The sequence below is a fragment of the Pelobates fuscus genome, chromosome 7 (genome assembly GCF_036172605.1).
Source record: "Pelobates fuscus isolate aPelFus1 chromosome 7, aPelFus1.pri, whole genome shotgun sequence".
Classification (NCBI taxonomy): Eukaryota; Metazoa; Chordata; class Amphibia; order Anura; family Pelobatidae; genus Pelobates; species Pelobates fuscus.
The window spans coordinates 148842813-148855185 of NC_086323.1; the positions used below are offsets into that span (position 1 = coordinate 148842813).

The 12373-nt window shown below is 43.1% G+C and overlaps 1 protein-coding gene across 1 annotated transcript in view; it reads left to right on the top strand.

Moving 5' to 3' along the window:
* Window positions 1–12373, top strand: part of EOGT (EGF domain specific O-linked N-acetylglucosamine transferase) — a 38375-nt gene that overhangs the window by 2685 nt on the left and 23317 nt on the right. Inside the window, exons 3-6 of the mRNA XM_063426802.1 lie at window positions 2061–2161; window positions 3449–3557; window positions 3635–3729; window positions 4278–4382. Of these exons, the coding sequence (XP_063282872.1) occupies window positions 2061–2161; window positions 3449–3557; window positions 3635–3729; window positions 4278–4382 (410 nt within the window). The remainder of the gene's footprint in view (window positions 1–2060; window positions 2162–3448; window positions 3558–3634; window positions 3730–4277; window positions 4383–12373) is intronic.

Sequence of the window (12373 nt, forward strand, 5' to 3'; positions counted from 1 at the left end):
GGTGCCAGGTCCAGCTAGGATTAACCGTTTTTTCTATAAACAGAGCAGAGAAACTGCTATGTTTATAATGGGGTTAATCCAGCCTCTAGTGGCTTTATCATTGACAGCCGCTAGAGGCGCTTCCGCGCTTCTCACTGTGATTTTCACAGTGAGAAGACGCCAGCATCCATAGGAAAGCATTGCGAATGCTTTCCTATGGACTGGCTGAATGCGCGCGCTAGAGTTCTATTGCGGTCCTTTAAGTATGTTTAAGAAAAAACTGTATATACAATACAGAGGATAGGGCGCCACTTATCACCATATACGAAAAAAACTGGATATAATTACCCTCCAGCAAATGGGTAGGAATATTCATGTGGAGAATGTACACATGGAAAATATAAAAGAGAACATCATAGTGCAAACTATTTAATATATAAATGATAAAAAACACATAAATTAAAACACTCACAAACGATGTGGCACAATTGAAAAAATCAATATGTGCAAAGATGCTGTTGCCTTAAATAGGCTAAAACTCCCGGTCTGGCAGTCTGTGGAGATCTGTGCAAAACTCTGCAACCAATATCGACCAGTTGATTCACCATCCGCTGCTTCAGATCTTCGGGCTAGTAGCTGCTCGACGCGTTTCGTCTATTCTTATTCATTCAGACTTTATCAAGAGAACTTTAAGTATGTTTGCTTGAAAGAGGCTGAATTGTAGGAGCACAGTATGAAGCTTTAACACAGTGTAGGAGAAGCTGTAGTAATGGATTGTTCTGACTATACTCCGTGGAAACACTTTATGCAGGTATTGGCTTTATTTTGAAGGCCAGGATTGGAGATTTGGTTAATGCTACCATTTCCAGGGCAGTTGAATTTGTGATTATATTAGGGCAGGATAAGGAGTACACAGATGAGTTTAATGAACAATGGAGAATTCTAGATTGAGATTGAGGTTCGAGGTTACTGCCATAGCATGGTTTGAAGTATATGAAGCAGCCTTAGTCCATTTTGATTCTATTTTTTTTTTTTTACTTTTTTGCATGTTTTTCAAATATAAAATGTATAAATGAGAAACCCTATAATGTACATTCATGCTGGAATGTGTTTTAGAAAAACAAAACTACTGTATATACTTGAGTATAAGCCGACCCGAATATAAGCCGAGGCCCCTAATTTTACCCCAAAAAACTGGGAAACCGTATTGACTCTAGTAGAAGACTAGGGTGGGAAATGCAGCAGCTACTGGTAAATTTCTAAATAAAATTAGATCTTATAAAAATTATATTAATTGAATATTTATTTACAGTGTGTGTTTATAATGAATGCAGTGTGTGTATGTATGAATGCAGTGTGTATGTATGAATGCAGTGTGTGTGTATGAGTGCAGCGTGTCTATGAGTGCAGCGTGTCTATGAGTGCAGCGTGTCTATGAGTGCAGCGTGTCTATGAGTGCAGCGTGCGTATGAGTGCAGTGTGTGTGTGTGTGTGTGTGTGTGTGTATGAGTGCAGTGTGTGTGTTGCAGAGCCTTGGTGGGGGGGTGGGCAATTTTATTATTATTTTAATAATTTTTTGAAATATTATTTTTTATTTTATTTTATTATTATTATTTAATTTTTTTTGTCCCCCCTCCCTGCTTGATACATGGCAGGGAGGGGGGCGCTCACTCCCTGGTGGTCCAGTGGATGGGCACTGTGTAGGAGGGGGGCTGTCAGGAAGCACTTACCTCTCCTGCAGCTCCTGTCAGCTCTGGTCCGTTCAGCACCTCTGTCAGCTCACAGTGTAAGTCTTGCGGCCGCACTATGACCCCGTGGCTCTCGCGAGACTTACACTGGGAGCTGACAGAGGTGCTGAACGGACCGGCGCGGAGGAGAAGGGAGCTGACAGGAGCTGCAGGAGAGGTAAGTAAACGCTCTGCAGCCCCCAGTCTGTATTATGGCAATGTAAAAACTCGGCTTATACTCGAGTATATACGGTATATCTTTTTAAAATAATCACATTACTAATATTTCAATTTATTTGGATTTGCTTGCCTTTTGACTCACCTTATGTGTAAAGTAACATTCATTTGTTTTAGGAACACCTGATAAAACTCAATTCATGTTGGGGCTACGAGAAGTCCTGTGATAAGGACCAGCGGTTTAGTTATCCTACATGTGATCATGTCGACTTTGGTTGGTAAGTTTGTCATTGAGATTTACATTTGCAAAATGGTAGTATTTTTTTATTATTTTGAAGTTTTATTCAAGTTTTCAGGCAAAATTATTTCTAACTCTTTTCTGTGATGGAAATGTTACATTTGGAATCAAATGACTGTTCTTGTTAGGGATGCACCGAAATGTCGGCCGAAAACGGGTCAAATTTGCTGAATGTTTTTTTGTAAAAAAAATTTTAATTTATTTTTTCATATTTGAATTTTTGTAGTGCATAGTTTAACAGACATGCTTGCATTGACAGTTCAGATGATTATATATCACAATGAAAGATATATAATCATCAAGAATACTGCACTTGGGACGGGGGGTGGAAAGAACACTATGTGACAGGGGAGGGGGGGGAAAGAACACTATGGGGGGGGGGAAAGAACACTATGGGAGGGGGGAAAGAACACTATGGGAGGGGGGAAAGAACACTATGGGAGGGGGGAAAGAACACTATGGGAGGGGGGGAAAGAACACTGTGGGACGGGGGGAAAGAACAGTATGGGAGGGGGGGAAAGAACACTGGGAGGGGGGAGGGGGGAAGAACACTGTGGGACGGGGAGGGGGGGAAGAACACTGTGGGACGGGGAGGGGGGGAAGAACACTGTGGGACGGGGAGGGGGGAAGAACACTGTGGGACGGGGGAGGGGGGAAAGAACACTGTGGGAGGGGGGAAAGAACACTAAAAAAGAGGAAGGGAGGGAGGGGAGAGGAACATTAAGGGGGGGGGGGGGAACTAAGGTACAGGGAAAGGGAAAAGGAACACTGGGTTAGGGGACCATCAAAAGAGAAGGGAAGTTTTTCATATTAGATTCGTTAAATGAATTAAAAAGTCTAATAATAAAATTATAGAAAAAAAATATTTTAAAATCATTTGGGGAAAAGTCATTTTCAGGTTGGTTTTCGGCCAAGGGCATCCTGAATTTTTGGTTTCGGTTTCAGCCCAGAATTTTCATTTCGGTGCATCCCTAGTTCTCGTAAAGTAATTTGCAGATTTTCATTTGAAAAGTTTATCCAAAAAACATTTCATCAATTGAAAACTTATACAAGATTTAATGCCAATTCTATTCCTGTACAATATGGCATTATACGGAAACATGGCATTACCAGAACGCACTAAGCCCCATAACCTTTACAGTGTGTTGTAATAGTAATACTTAGAGTGAACTTTGAGATTGAACCTTGCTTTTGATACTACAAGTTTTTACTGCTAGAGGCCTTATAGCGGGGTTCAGAACAGTGGAATTTGTTGATGTTCCTTCAGGGCAAAGAATGTGGAAGATGCTCAGGAGATATTTTGGAAACAAGCGGACTTTGGTTATGTCAAAGAGAAAGTGGCTGAAACACAGATATTGTGTCGTCCACGTCAGCAGGTATGTTGGCTTTCTGGTTTTCTGCTGTGTGAATAGGTTTGCACATTCTAACAACACTAACTTGTTTATTTCCCCAGGGAGACTCATTGTTGGCCTGTTCAAGCCATCTTCAACACTGTAGGGCCTCCAACCTTTACATGGATTTGAGAAAACCCCGGAGAGGCCCAGATAGGTTTGTAGGAATGCTTTTAACCAGTTACTGATCATAGCAGCTGCATAGGCAGCATATTTCACCATTTAGGAACATGTGGCTGGTGTGTGATGCCCTCCAATGCTTCTCCAACAGGTCCAGATATCATCTTATGTAATTTTATTTCCACAGCAGAAATTATTGTGACAGTTTTTCGAATTTGCTCAACTGTCTTCCATAGAACTGTTCCAATTTCACCACCATTCATGTGCAAGAACACTTCTAACAAGATTTTGGCCAGAAAAGCCAACTGTCATTTGAGGCCAAGATCCTACTGTCTTGACTGTTAAGAAAATTGTGTTTTTAGTTGTTATAATGTATGAATATTATACATTTAATTCTATAACATGCTGGCTTTAGAATTATAGTACACAAAACTGAAAATTATGTGACCTTAGTCTGTAATATGTGGTAATCTATCAACATATCCACCCTCTGTATACATTCTTTAGAAATCTAGCAAGAAGAATGTGGAAATTATACATTAAAATTATAACCACAGGCTGTGATAACTGTCTTCTGTGTTTTAGATTTAAGGAATACTTTTTCGAAGAAGGAGAGATTGGAGGACATTGTCACCTTGACACCAGTAAGCTCCTGTCCCAAGGTCAACGTAAAAGTCCCTTGCAGTCTTGGTATGCTTCAGTATCAATTATTTCCATCTCCTCATTTACTTGTCGTTTACACTTTTAGTCTTTGACCTAATTGTAATTTACATTTTTGCAATAGGTTGTTTTCCCTAAAAAAGGGACACTTGTAATTAAACACCAGTGATATAAATCAAAGTCAGAAACGAGAGGTACTAATTAATTTCCTTACAAGTTCTAAAGACAAAAATCAATATAAGTCTTTGATGTTTAGCTTTAGCAGTTATCGATTTGTGTGGGTGGAAGGTAAGAAGCTGATGGTGTGAATATTTTTTATTTTTTTTATTTCAAAATCTTGGTTCTATCAAAATATTTCCTTTTGATTTACATGCAACACATTTTAAAATCTCAAGTGATTTATTATTTGTGTGCCTGTAGTACAACTGAATGTTTTTCATTGAAATTCTATAGCCACTCAGGCATTTTAATATTGTTGAGTCAGCAAAAACCTAAAATCTCTGCAACTGCAACTACTTTATCTCTGTTGCCTTAACCTGGGTGATTTTAAGTTGGAAAACTAACCTGGCCTGTGTGATATTTTGAGGATCAAAGAAAAGAAGGCACACATTAGAAAATAGAGAATTCTAAGTGTCACCAATCCAGAGTAGCAAATAAACAAAATGCTGGCCTGACATACATACAATACAATGTTTTGGTTACATAGAGCCTTTCTCAAGCCTGAGAAAGGCTATGTGTAGCCAAAACGTCACATTGTATGCTTGAATAAATCTGCCTGGAATTTTGTTTGCAGTTTCGTTCCAGGTCTTCCTTTTGTTTGATCATTCTAGGTTGTCACCTAATTATTCTGTGCTCAAATGTTGCGCATTGTAGAATTCCAAGGCATCATGCCACTTGTAGGTATTGGTTGGAGTGGAATATACACTCCTGAATATCTGCTGGTAGAAATACTGATCTCATGACCCTTTTGCTTGTGATTGGGTGTAACACTGATCAGCCACAACATTAAAACCACTGACAGGTGAAGCGAATAACGTTGATTATATCTTTACATTGGCACCTGTCAAGGAGTGGGATATATCAGGCAGCAAGTGAATAGTCCGTTCTTCAATTTCATGTGTTGGAAGCAGGAAAGATGGGCGAGCGAAAAGATCTGAGTGACTTTGACAAGGGCCTAATAGTGATGGTTAGACAACTGGGTCTGTGCATCTCCAAAACTGCAAATCTTGTGGGGTGTTCCTGGTATGCAGTGGTTAGTACATTTGGCAGAACCACTGCTATTTGTGTGTTTCCCTTTGTATTTTGTGTACTGTGCCCTTTTCCCCCGTTCGGGAGCGATCATACGAACGGAACCCATTCGTCTCGCGAACGGGGACCACCCGGTGCCCATTAAAATGTTCACTACAATTAATTAGAACATTCACACTAGCAACATAAGTGCGAAACCACAAGGGAAGTAATTAATGAGTGCTCCCGTGGGTGGCCGCCATTTCGTATAGACGAACTCCAACCAGGGGGAGCATTCATATCCCGAAAAGAGACGCTTCCCTTGCCCAGGGTTCGCACAGGAGCCTCACGAACGGAGACCAGTCGGAGAAATGCACAGTGTGGGGGTTCCTGCTGTTGGGGCACTGGCTAGTTTGGCAGGCTTTCTGTGCCTGGGAGACAAAGAGACTAGGTCCCTTTTGCCGTGTCCGGGCTCCCAGGTAAAGGGGATCCTGGGAAACCCCCTGTGTGTTCGTGTGCAAGACCACTTGCAAGGGGCTATGCATAAAAGCCGTGTGTGGCATAATAAAATCATGTTGTACTCCCAGAGCTGTGTCTCGTCCAGTTCCTGGGGGGCATGGGTGTCCTTGTACTTTAAGTGGTTCCAGAGCAGTGGAGGGAAGGAAATAGCGAGGGTAACCAGTCTGTTACCCGTGGTTCGCTACAGTACCTACCAAAAGTGGTCAAGGAGGAACAACCAGTGAACCGGCGTCAGGATCATGGGTTTTTACTGCTAGGGTACTGTGGCTCAAATTGCTGAAAAACTTAATGCTGACCATGATAGAAAAGTGTCAGAACACACAATGCACCACCGAAAGCACCTTCAATAGGGACATGATAGTCAGAACTGGATCATGAAGCAATGGAAGGAAGTTGCTTGGCCTGATGAATCATGTTTTCTATTAAATCAGGCGGATGGCTGGGTGCATGTGCATTGTTTACCTGTGAAAGAGATGAACTATGGGATGACTTCAGCTCGACGGAGGCAGTGTTATGCTCTGGGCAATGTTCTGCTGGGAAACTTTGTGTACTGGTATTTATGTGGATGTTACTTTGACACTTATCCCTTACCTAGAGATTGTTGCAGACCACGTAAACCGCTTCATGGCAGGATAATGCATCCTACAATACTCAAAAAAAAATAAATGTTCAGGAATGGTTTGAGGAACATGACAAAAAGGTGTTGCCTTGGCCTCCAAGTTCCCCAGATCCCAATCCGATTGAGCATCTGTGGGATGTACTGGAACAACAAATCCTATCCATGGAGGCCCCACCCCACAACATGCAAGACTTAAAGGATCTGCTGCTAATGTCACGTTCAGAGGTCTTGTGAAGTCCCTGGCTCAACGCATCAGAGCTATTTTGGCTGCATGTGGGTGACTTACACAATTATGTTGTGGCTGATCAGTGTATTTAGTTAGAAAGCTATGTTTGTGAGACTTTGGGATAATATATTTTTTCCTATAGAGTGAGGTGGCATAAGAATCATAAAACAAAAAAGGTACCGGGTGTAGACTTTAACCCCTTAAGGACACATGACATGTCTGACACGTCATGATTCCCTTTTATTCCAGAAGTTTGGTCCTTAAGGGGTTAAGGTAAAACTGTTGAAGAGGTTGAACAACACAAATCATTATTCTGAGTATTTACATCAAGAAAGCGTGGGATCTTTCTACAGCCACATTATACAAAATGCAAGATATTCAGAAAAATATATGAATCCATTGTAACTGTTAGGGTCATCCAATAGGAAACGATAATGTGCAACCCAGGCTGATAAATCCACTTCCTATTGACCTGTGGGAGTTAGATTTGTGATGAAGGCTTGTTATTTCCTAAAATTAACAATGCATAATGAATCCTCCAAAGGCTAAAGGTTTCCCAGAGAGAAAGGAAAACAAACTGTGGCAGTGTGATGTTTAACCCTTTGGCATTAGTTAATGGGCTTTGTTCTGTGATGTCGGTCTGACACCGTTTTAGCAATGCACTTATTTACTACAGAGTTGTCCTTTGGGTAGTGCGGTAAGGTTTTGCTGAGATACATTTAAGATTACTAACGTTTGCACTAAAAGTGTTTAACATTTATTTCTGAACATAGCCTGGTTTCCCCCTCCCCCCCCCCCCCCCCAATTTCTTTAAAAGGCCAGTCAGTGACTGTTCTTAAAAGACAACTGTTATAAAAATGTACATATTGTGTTTTAAAAGTTTATTACATTTAATAAAAGTATTATTTTTATAGATAATAATTATTATAATGCTATATATAAAAAAAATTTGGGGGGGCGGGGCCTGACAGCCAAGATGGCTGGTTGCACATTTTAAGAGCTCCTGCAACGATAGACGTGAATGAGCTAAAACCGACGGCTACACCCAAGTTAGCGGCACAGGGGGACCGGGAACAGATGCTGGGCAACATACCGAACAAATTGATACCAGTCTGGCCCCGGTACACCGCCGACAAACCTGTACCAGCCATGCGGCCTGAACCTGAGCAACGCCTGAAACCCGGGGGAGGCGGCCGATCTCCCGGCCCGGGAAGAGCTCAAACACAAGAGAGCGCTGCAGCCCTGCTACCCCCCCCCTCTGGACCGGCGGGGGACATCCCGGTCCTCGCTGGGGACGATTACCCCCATACCAACGCCTGACCAAGCAACAAAACCCTTTACCAAACGGGACGACCAGGGCCTAACCAAGATGGCGGCTCAGCCGCGGCCCATGTCCACGCGACTGCCCACTCAGCCACCCAAACACATATGGGAGTTTGTTGAGCGGCTAAGCACCTACCTCTGGGCGAAGCATAAAGCCCGACAACGGATCTACAGGCTAGCGCTGAGGGAGGTAATGGCGTGGATCCGCCCGGCTACCCGACGCCACGTGCGGGGAACCCCACCCTGCACTTCCCGAGCGAACTCGCGACGGAGACAAAGACGACACTCACCATGGCGGGAATCGGCGCCGGGACCCTCGAATAGCAGCACTCACGACCTCGAGCTTCAGAAGAGGACCCACCGGCGCTCCCGACCAACCTCCTGCTCAGTGACTCTCTCAACCCTGCATCGGCAAAGCGCCTGGCAGATACCCCAGACATCCAGCCCAAGTCAGGTACACCCTGCCCGACGCACAGACCGGGAGGCACTATACCCATCAGTCGACACCCCCCCACATGGCTCTGGAGCTCCGCACATGCCAACATGGGGGGCATCCATCCGGCCACAACAAGGCATCGGCTGACCCCAACGTGACCTGGACTCAACATCGGGCAAACAGCCCATTGTCACCCAGCTACATATGCCCTAATTGAACGCCCACGTATGCCGGCTGGCATCTATACTCTGTGCCTGACTTTATTCTCTGGACTGCTCACACCGGGGATCACAGCGGGGTAATATCTGCAGTCCATAGATTGCATACTAAGTCTACCTGTACATAGCCTAGCCCAGTTTTAACCGAACGCTATACTCTTATGTTACTGTTTATTTTTATTTACCTTCATTTTCCTTACTCTGCTGCAGTCATAATAACATGCTACTTAGCAGTTAGGCTCCACGAGCTATGCTTAATTTTTTAGCCAAACAGACTCAACGTGTAAATAACTATGTCCAGACTAACTTAGATACTAGGGAGATGCAACCAATCTGTGCCTTTACAGTCTGCAACTTATGCTACGTAACAAACATGTTTATTTAAAGTTTTGCATTGTCAGTTTAAGTTAATGATTGTTATAATGCAGCTAGGCCCTTACAGTACAACTAACAGAACGTATTACTACATGCCAGGCAAACACCAAGCGTATTTTCAGCATATTTTAAGCAACATTAAGCATCATCAGCGTTGGCACGCGATCGTTACTATATCATTATATGCCAGACAAACCTCCAAGCGTGTTTTAAGCATAATTTAAGCGGCCTTCAGCATAATAAACGTTGAAGTTGCAATGTATGGCTTAATCAGACACACGGCCTTTAAATTGGCCTACTACTCATGCCTAGCTTTCCTATCCTGCTGCGACTCAGCTAATATAACCTAACTTACGTCAGATTCGTTAGACCTGCTATAATTATTTAAACACTCAACTTAACTTGCTTGTTTACATGTCTAGTTCGCTCATCTTTTGCAAATTTAGGTCGGAAGCATGGCTTAGATATGTACTTCAGACATGTTTATATAAGCTTGATTCCAGTACTGCGTTTAGTAATATCTGTATTAAAAAAAAAAAGTGCATTGTTTATCTACCCTCTACTGTAACTAATGTATTGAAACCTGCATATGGAATGCCGTTGGGGTACCATGTGTATGCATGTAACTAACTTACGCACTACAAAAATAAAGAATTAAAAAAAAAATAAAAATAAAAAAATTGAGAAAAATTCATTATTTTTTTTTAAATCTGGCTGAGCAGCCATGTCAGTTATCAAACCAAGTGCTGCTCACCCTAACTTGCTTGCTGTTACAGGTTCAAACAGAGCGATCAAAACCATATTCTGTGTGCACTTTATAGCAGCAGCAGTAAAATCGGCATCATTAATTAAATGTGATAAACTTTTAAAAGACGAGAAGTGAATATTTGACTATTGTCCTTTTAACCCCTAACATCATGAGTGATCTCAATAGGGCAGAGACCATATGCAAACCTTAACCAATCATGTAACCCGGGTGGCAGTAGGTCAGTAAGGTGACTTATATTTACCCTGGTTAGACTAATTTAACATTTTGTGAATTGTGTGAAATATTCATGATTAAAATGCTCCTTCAAACATTAGGCCTTCATAATAATTTAATGTTCCTTTAATTTACAACTCCTATTTTCCTATTCACTATTCCATTCATGTTTTGTTTTAATCCTGAGGTGTTTGGTTTGATTTTTTTTTTTTTTTCTTCTAATTTTCTTTTTTTAATTGTCTCTACTTCTAGTTTACGATTTTAAAGTGGTTTGTGTTTCTGTCTTAGAAAAGCAATATATATGTAAATATTGATTTCCTGTTTATTATTATGTTGGGTAAAATTATTATTATTCTTTTTTTCCTTTGGAAATGAAATGGCATAAACAAGCTGCAGAGTAGAAGTTTCCATTCGCTCCAATAGCTGTTAAGGTGGACCTGTTAGAGTGTGTGTGTAATATCCTCTTAGAATGTCCTGTGGGATATGCAAATAAGCCCAGCCCAGCATCCTATTTCAGCCCTTTCCTGAGGTTCTGAAGGTTTTTGTAAAACAAAAACGTGGAGAAAAGGGTGGAGACACTGAATGTCAGTCACACTGTGCAGTACTGCCCCAGGAAGCACCTCTAGTAGCCATCTGAGGAATGGCCAGTGGAGGTATCCCTAGGATTTCATGTAAACACTGCATTTTCTCTGAATGATTCTACTCACCAGAACAAATACAATAAGCTGTAATTGATCTGGTGACTATGATGTCCCTTTTAGGAAAGCAAAAAAAATGCGTTGAAAGCAAAATCTGCATTGTGATGCAATGCTAAGTCTTTGATATAAATGTTAAATAAAGCTAAGCATCTGATGGAAAACGTTCACATTTTATATATTATTTTCAGTGTTTTATTCAGCGGTTTAAAGCGGCACTGTCATGCCGAACTTACCTTTCCTCAATCTCTTCCTCTTCTCACCCTCTCTCGGGATCTGTTATTCTTTTCTTCCATTCTTCTTTAGTTTTCTTTAAAACCATAAGACAAAGTAGGGACTCTTTGTCTTATGGGATTCCTCCGCTTGACCAGCTCTGACCAGCGGAGGAGCAAAGTGTGCTTCATTTCCGCTGGTCAGAGCAATTTTCCCATGATCCCTAGCTTTCCTCCCTGTTCCCACAATGCTTCCTGTCAGTATTGCCGAAAGTCCTGTCACTTAGACAGAACGCCGGCAAAACTGCCGAATTGCATCCTAACAGAATGAGCACTGTTTCTCCATTGGTGTTAGGATGCAATTCGGTACTTTGTTTGGATCGGAATTTCATTCAAATGAATGAAACTCCGATCCTATTCATTGCTGTGGCTGCATCTTGCAGCCGCTTAGTAGATAACTCCCTAATTCCCACGGTATCAGGGAGCTATCTACTAAAAGGCTGAAAGACCTAAACTGGTCTTTCAGCCAAATTTACTAACACCAAGTAAAAATGACTTGGTATTAGTAAATAATATGCCCCTACTCGCTATACCGCGAGTAGGGGCATGTCTAGTAAGCAGTGAGCAGCCTGTGGCTGCTCACTGTAGAAAAAAAAATAAAAAAATATTGCCCCCCACCCCTAAATGACGGGTGGGGGCCGTTAAGTAAAATAAGGGAGGGAGACCTATTGTCCCCCCCCCCCCCCCCGGCCCCCACCCCTGAGCGGTGGGTGGGGGCCATAAAGATAATGAGGGGGGGGGACCTACTGTCTTCCCCCCCCGGCCCCCACCCCTGGGCGGCGGGTGGGGGCCATAATGTTAATAAAGGGGGGGGGGGACCTACTGTCCTCCCCCCCGGCCCCCACCCCTGGGCGGCGGGTGGGGGCCATAATCGTAGTAGGGGGGGGGGGACCTACTGTCCTCCCCCCCGGCCCCCACCCCTGGCCGGCGGGTGGGGGCCATAATGGTAATAAGAGGGGGGGGGACCTACTGTCCTCCCCCCCCCGGCCCCCACCCCTGGGCGGCGGGTGGGGGCCATAATAGTAGTAGGGGGGGGGGACCTACTGTCCTCCCCCCCGGCCCCCACCCCTGGCCGGCGGGTGGGAGCCATAGTAGTAATAGGGGGGGGGGGACCTACTGTCCTCCCCCC